The sequence below is a fragment of the Haliaeetus leucocephalus genome, unplaced genomic scaffold (genome assembly GCF_000737465.1).
Source record: "Haliaeetus leucocephalus isolate CR32 unplaced genomic scaffold, Haliaeetus_leucocephalus-4.0 Scaffold417, whole genome shotgun sequence".
NCBI lineage: Eukaryota > Metazoa > Chordata > Aves > Accipitriformes > Accipitridae > Haliaeetus > Haliaeetus leucocephalus.
In genome coordinates this window covers 5169431-5176930 of record NW_010972853.1, presented here as the reverse complement: position 1 = coordinate 5176930, position 7500 = coordinate 5169431, and the positions used below count along the sequence as shown (strand labels likewise).

Below are 7500 nucleotides of genomic sequence, written 5' to 3'. Positions count from 1 at the left end.
ATGAGGATTTGCGCCTGTGGGACTTGAATACAGATACTACTTGGAACTTGCCTGCTCGATTTGACTGGTCAATCATAGGCTGTACTATTCTTCTTCTGGCATTAATAAACCTGCAACAGAATACAAAGAATAGAAGTCCTTTCATCAGCTTGCTTCTGTGTTTTGAGAACACCTCTGCTTGAAAACTGACAGGATTTTAGCGTGGCGCGGCAACGTGTTTTGCTTCGCGTTGCTTTTTTAACAGAGTATAATTTCACTTTAAAGGATTTTCCTCCAAGTGCTCAGAAATTGTAACCGGTAACACGCTTATCTTACTAGCCAGCTCAAAGCTGGATTTGCCAGAAGGCTTTGAACAAGTAAATGTGACCGACAACTTGTGTTAAAAGACAATTGTTTCTTTAACTTCTTCGAGTGGCTCGGAACCTGGTTAAAGTTCACAGGCTGGGAGACTTTTTCTTTTTTCCCTTTCCATCCTAGGGATCCAGCTACCCTTGCAGCTGGCCATAAATGAGGACCAGGCTTTGCCACTCCGTGCTTTCACAAGGTATCGTTAGGTCAGCAAAGCCATCAATTAGGCTGTCTGAAGTTTTATCACCAGCGCAGCAGCAATAAGTGCCGGCCCAGAAAGACTTCTGCTCTTCTGCAACTCCTGCGGTTGGCGCCTGCAAAGGCGGGGGTCGTTTGGAGGTCAGTGCCAGCTGGGGCCGACCTCTGCGGCCGAGCGGGGACACCCCGCGCAAGGCGACCGCCCGCCCGAAGCTCAGGCACCTTTCAACTTGTTAGAAACCCCCAGTCGCAGGTACATGTGGTTAATATTAGGCCCGAAATAACCTTTTTTTTTTTTTTTTATCTCAAACCGGGGCGGTTGCCGAGGCTTTTGAGCGCTGGTAAAGGCAGCTAGTTGGCTGCGGAGCCTGGATTTAATTTTGCTGGTAATCCAAAAATAAGTGCTTGCATATTTCTTATTAGCTTAATGCGCAGCGATCCACATCGGCACAAGCTAAGCCAAATTCATTTCCCTCAAATAATTTTAAAACTCGCCTATTCCCAGAATTTCTTTCTAAACAGGGCAATTTTCTATCACTCAGGAGCCACGCTTGTTTTTGTCCCCCCCTCTTTGTGTTTGAGAACACTTTGGAGCCTTCGCGCAGGTTTTGTGTGCTATTTCACAGCTCAGGCTTTCGGCTGGTGACCCTTAAGGAGTGCTAATGAAGTCGAATACTAGTGTTTAATCCTCTTCAGAAATACTAACATGCCCATCATCCAAAACAGCCTCCAATAATTGCCATTGGGCCCGATCCAATGCCTAGCAAAGTCTTTCAGTCAGTTAACTGAAAACTAAGTTCATCTGCTCATTTAGTAAATTGCTAGCCTTTATATAGCATCAACTCCGCAAGGCCTTTTGTCACGCTTCCCTCCCTCCCTCCCGCCCCCCGGTTAAATTCCTCCGCAGATAATAAAAGACGGGCACACCTTCGATTGCATCTTCCGTAATCACAGTCGTGGAAATTTCATTAGACAGATGCATAAATGCTACAAGTAACACTAAAGGGCTCTTTTGCATCTCTCTGTTTACATCCAAAAGACATTCTTTATTCTTTAGGAGAAGTATAATTCAGTTGTCAGAAATGTCACCCTGCCTCAGAATTAGTCATGACTTCAGGTGTTAAAACAAAAACTCAGACACAGTCGACGTACTTGTTTATTCCCTTCTGACTGTGGCACAGCAAAGGCACCTCCTGCCCCAGCGCTCTGATTTCGAGGCATGTCTCCGTCCTCAAAGACAAAGGTCCCCGATAGGACTTAATTTGCTGAGCTACTTCCCAGTAACGTTACCGCGCTGACCAAATGGAGCCTGACCTGAACCTCCTCCATCCAGCGCGCCTTTTATCAGCTAAAGTTAAGGCCAATAGAGATTAACAGGAAAGCCTGATAAGACTGTTTTCTCTTCTCCTATGAGCTTCTAATGGTGTATACAGATGGCAAGGTTTTAAAGAATGGAATGAATGCTTATTTAGGCCTGTAAAAATCACAGACAACAGAAACACCCCCCCACACGCACACACTTTCCGTCTTACTAACTCCTTTTCTTCAATCAGGCCACTCTTCAGGGAAACCAAATTGCTTTTTCGTTTTTTATTTAAACCCCAATGACTTTTATTATTTACATCTGGTGGTCCCCTTATTTATGTCCCTCTCCACTTCCCTGCACACACACCCCGGCTCACAGGGCTGCGAAGCATTATGGGCCTTGGCTCTCAGCGGGAGAACTCGACACTGTCTTCAAACAAATAATTAAGGGGAAGGTTAAAGGTTCACCCAGAGGTCATATCTTTGGATACTCCTCAGAAAGTTTACATTAGTAAGAAATGGGTGCCCTCTGAAGTGTTCTTTCAATGGGCTCGCACAACAAGGCAGAGCATTAAGAAAATTCTAAGTCCTGAAGGGTTTCAGGTGACAACTGCTTTACCTCCGTGAGCACGCCGCCGACTGGGACGCTCCACTCCAGCCTTACCTCTTCCACAGCCACCGCAGAGTAAGCCTTTGGGGACGGGTGTTGAAAACCCAATCTTGCCCTGCCATTCACTCCCAAAAGCGCTTGGCCTTATTTTATTCCGCTGATGTGAATAAAGCCAGCCTTTCACTATGAGCTCTACATAGAGGCAATTCACTAGTTGTTTTGGAAATGGGAATTAAAGTCCTAATAGTGACTCTCCCAATCTTTGCTTCCCTACAGAAAAAAAAAAAAAGCGATAAAAGTGATCGCATGTGTCCAGTAAAACTTGCAAAAAATAGCGCTTGGGTTTGATTTCTGATTTCATTATTTCTCCATTTTTCTTTTGTACATGTGCATAACTGCAGGTGCAAATCATGCCCTCTAGACCAGCAACACTTTGCCTGAAGAGAAGATACACTGTCATATACTGAGAAAGATATAGGAGCACAGAGGCTTTAGGCATCCATATCACTTTGAAATTCCACTTCTACAGCTCCTCTGAAAAACTCCCATCCATAAACAGCATCACTTATACCCACCAATGGGTATGCCTGAAAAATTACATATGAAATTATCTATATTTGCAAAATTTCAGGTGCAAAACAGACATACATTTCAGGTGAAGCTAAAAATCAGACCCTAGTTTCCTTAGCAGTAGCTACATAACATAATGCATCAGCATAATTGGTAGACAAGGGCACAGAATGCAGTGTTTGTGGATTATTGTTTATTCTTCATACTGCCCCATAAATATGCACAGTGCATAGTAGAGACGTAGAAACCATAGTCCCTGCCCTAGCCTTTACATTTTTTGAGGGCATTTTTTGAATCCCTCAGGGAGCTGTCTCCAGGGCCAAAGTAAAGCAAAAGACAGCCTTTTGCACAGCATTTCAGTTCGTGCATTGCAGAAACACTGTGATGTTATTTTGGCACAAATGTCTTCAAAAGGCATTAAGAGACAGGTGAAAAAAGAGAACACCAGTGACATTATTTCCAGCATTATTTGGAACCCTGTAAAAGAAGAATTCACAGCTTTGCTCCTAAAACTAATTGCCTGCCTCGTTCATACCCTTCACCCAGAGGCCAAAGATTGAACGGCCTGAAAAATGAGTAAAATCTATCAACAAGACATGGATTTCTTTGTTACTCTTCTGTTAATAGTAATTCCTATTATTTGGATGATAGCAGCAGTTAGAGGACCCAATGAAGCTCAGTCTTACTCCACACCATGCTGCGCAAGCACACCGTCCAAGAGAACTCAGGGTCTGAACAGATTTCCAGGCAAAGCCTGGGGGAGAGGAGAGACGCCTTCTCCCTGTTTGCAAAGGGGAATGGAGACAGAAGGAGATTAAGTGACAAGGCCAAAGTCATACAAGAGATCTTTGGCAGAGCCACACACCCAACATAGATTTCCTCAGTCCTCTTTCAGCGCTCCTACAATCTGCTATCCATATGCTATCTTTCCTTTGTTCCCCAGCTTAGCAGCCAGGCACACTGGCAGGGGACTGCAAAGAGAGCTCACATTGCCACTGTTTGTGCCTTACCTGCTGTGTAGATAAAGAGGGGTCATCAGCCTCCAGGGCTGTGAGGCGATACCTTTACAAACTCTACATTCATATGGCGCTTGGTCCTCATTCCAGAATGATAAATGAGGTGTGTAATGTTGAGAAATACATGTCATTGACATAGTACGTTTAGTGAAAATCTCACTTCCAACATTTGCAAATGACAGATTACTGACCTCGCTTATTCAAACAATAGCCATTTGAATCGAAAGAAGGGTTTCTGCATCTTACATTTTTCTTTAATTGCTACCTAAAGCAGCCACATACATTTCCTATAGCCAGAGTCTGTCTTTCTCACACAAGTAGTTTCGGTAACTTTTGTAGGGCAATTTACAAAAGCACAACGAACAAGTTTTGGCTGAAAATGCACAACAAGATGGACTTTTAAAAGAAGTAATTTCATTTTTATCTGCTTCCAGCAAAAAACAGTAGAGCAGCAGTAAAGGTACACTAGTGAATATGCAGTGTAGTCTGGTGATTTGGTAGCCCTAGTCCTAATTGGTTCCTACCATTGCTAATTAGCATGACAATATAATCTAAATATATGCATTTAATTGCATCTCTTCAAATAGAGCCTTGGTTTTCTTTGTCCAAAATAAACATGTATTCTGTATTTTACAGGAAGTCCTGTAATTAATGTTCTTTATATATTTATCATATTTTATCTCAAGTCATATCAAATGACGTTAAACTCACATTTACATAATAAATTTTATTTTTATAATAAATAATGTTCAGATAAAATCACAGAGAGATATTTCTGCAAAGTGCAAAAGAGAATAAATAGCAAGTAGAGATCTCTTTGTCTGCTTGTTCAAATCCGGTACATTCAAAAATAATTTTGTTGTTGTTTCCACTGTCTTTTTTATACATACTGTACATGTATTTCAGAACACTGTGACCACTCCACAACTGAATCTGTGTAAGATTAGTTCTTGAAATGAACTGTTAGTGGCTGTACTGATTGGTAATCAGAATTAGAAACATCTCCAGCTTTACTCTATGGCTATCATGGAAAATTCACTTCAAGTACGTAGGGTCACAACAGGTCTTGTTTCAGGAGGATGAAGTGCATGAAAGCTTAGGAAACTACAATTCATCCCCAACTCAGGGTCTAATCGGAACTCAAGCAGACAGTGGTATTTAACTCCAGTCACTTTTCTATACGTCTAATATCTTCTGTGAGATGAACTGGTGTAAAACTGAACCAGTCCCCCAGCAGAGCAGATTGCTCCTTCTGGGAAACTGAAGAACAACATGGAGCCACAACGTACAACTTGAAACTTTTCAGTATCAGTCTTCAATCTGAATTTCCACTTAAAATATCCATCCCAGAAAATGAGGTGTTAAACTATTGCATTTATTTAACGAAGCAGCCACTGCATAATGGGTTCTCAATTCTTCATGTGAAAAACAGAGAAATAAACAAATTTGCGAGACGAATTCACAATCAGTTCTCCAAAAGGATTAATGACAAGCAAAGTTTTGCCCCAAGTTATATTTTAGCCCAGGAAGACACTTCTGCTCTTTCACTTGAAAAGAACAGAGATACCAAATGAACATTGTCACAGGCTTAGTCACATAAATAATAAAAATAAAAGTAACAACAAAACCAACAATGAAGTAGGGTTAAAATGGTTTACTTTGTCATCTGAATATAAAGCCTAATTTTCAAAATTTTTAGGCACCCAGGGGAACAGTCTAGCAAGATTTTTCAAAAACCTGCCAAATCTAGATGAGAAGCTTGGTTCTTATTAAACCGATGTAAATGGGAGCTGAGCTTGACGAATAAATGGGGTTTAGGCACCTGCTTCTATGTTTTGCCGAGTAAGAGCCTAAGAATGCATTTTAAAAAATAATCCAAACGTTTTCACCTTGGATGGGAAAATAAATCTTTGCCTAAATGATATGTCAGTATTTGGACTACGAACGTGTCAGTGTTTAGCTCAAGAGTATATACTACACTCATTCCTTGTTGCGCAAGAATGCCCTAATTTGGAAGGGAAAATAACCAATGAAATATCTAAGTCACAAAAAATGTTTTCATAAGTAACCTAGAAAATTACTTCTTTCCCAGGCTGAAAGAATCATTTCAGAAGTCTTGAGCAGATCAGAGCAGTCTGAAAGAATGCATTAGAAAAGACTAATTTGAAGAAACACTTTTATCAATATACATCCCCCCCACGACCTTTACAGCAGTCTTTGCCTATCACCCAAACTTTTATCTGAGGAATTAAAATCTAGTTATCTTAGTTTATTTAACTTCTCCCTCCAACATGTATTCTAAACTGACAGAATTAGGTTTAGGCATCCTTCTGTATGCCCGTGTAAAAAATAGCTGAAAAAGCCCTTGTTTATGCTTCATTGAATCTATGCCGCACCTGGTTACCAACTCTTATTTGCAGCATTCCTTATAAGAAATTAAAAAAGCTGAGTTAGTCACCTGGAAATGAGCCATCTCAATAAAGCTTCCCTAAGTCATGAATATTGAGAAACGGAGTCACTTACACGACTGGGTTTGAGAGGAAGAGGGAGGGATAGGCAGGTTTATTCCCTGACAAAACTTCACATAGTTTTGGACAGCCTTGTTAGAGAAGGGGGGTTATGGGCTGTTTAAATTGACTTTCTTAAGCTAATTTAGACATCTCCCATCTGTCAGAGGTGTGATTCAGAAGACCCAAGTCAGCATCCGTGTTTGGTAGAGAGAAGGCTCCAGAAGATGATAGAGAGCAACTAAGCTGGGTGCCTGAGGCAGCCCGAGGCAGGCGCTAACTGTCCCGAAGACCTCTGCCGCATCTTGTATGTTTATGTTGGAGATCCTAAAAATACGTTACGCCACTTGGAGCTGCCAATTGTTGGAAATCATGAATTTGCCTGTCCCGTAACTGTGAGGCTGTCCTAAAAAATCAGAAATTTAAACAGCGCTCTTCTCGGTGTTTACTTTGTGAGTTTTTCAGTCATTGCGCCACATTTTTAAACTACTCGGCCACAAAATCTAGAAACTTACTTGAAAAGATTCTCACGTAACCATCGTCTCCTGGAGCTGGGACCTCGAATTAACATGAAATAACTTGAGCCTTGTGATAAAATCATGAGAACTGGCAAGACCGGCATCTATTCACCCCAGAGAAAATCCCTCTCGTTAAACATGTAACGCTCGGTTACTAGGTTACCTCTGGGGAGCGCGGGCACATGATTCGTCTCTGCCAAGGCAGGACCTGGTGCCCGTCACGGGCAGCACCTGCGCTGCAGCACAGACGCCGGGGAGCCACCCCGCCTGCCCTCCTGGGGCAGGGGCTTGCGCGCAGGACCCTTTCCCTACAATGAAGGCGGACGTCCCGGAGGCCCCGGCCGCAGCCGGGGCTCGCTGGTGCTCCCCACGAACGCGGAGGCCCCGTGGCCAGCTGGCTGCCCCGCCGGCCCGCGCCCCGCTGCTTG

At 42.6% G+C, this 7500-nt stretch overlaps 1 protein-coding gene across 1 annotated transcript in view; it reads right to left on the bottom strand.

Moving 5' to 3' along the window:
• The window catches only part of MEIS2 (Meis homeobox 2), a 180289-nt gene that overhangs the window by 6518 nt on the left and 166271 nt on the right, over positions 1–7500 (bottom strand). Inside the window, exon 9 of the mRNA XM_010574286.1 lies at positions 52–110. Within this exon, the coding sequence (XP_010572588.1) occupies positions 52–110 (59 nt within the window). The remainder of the gene's footprint in view (positions 1–51; positions 111–7500) is intronic.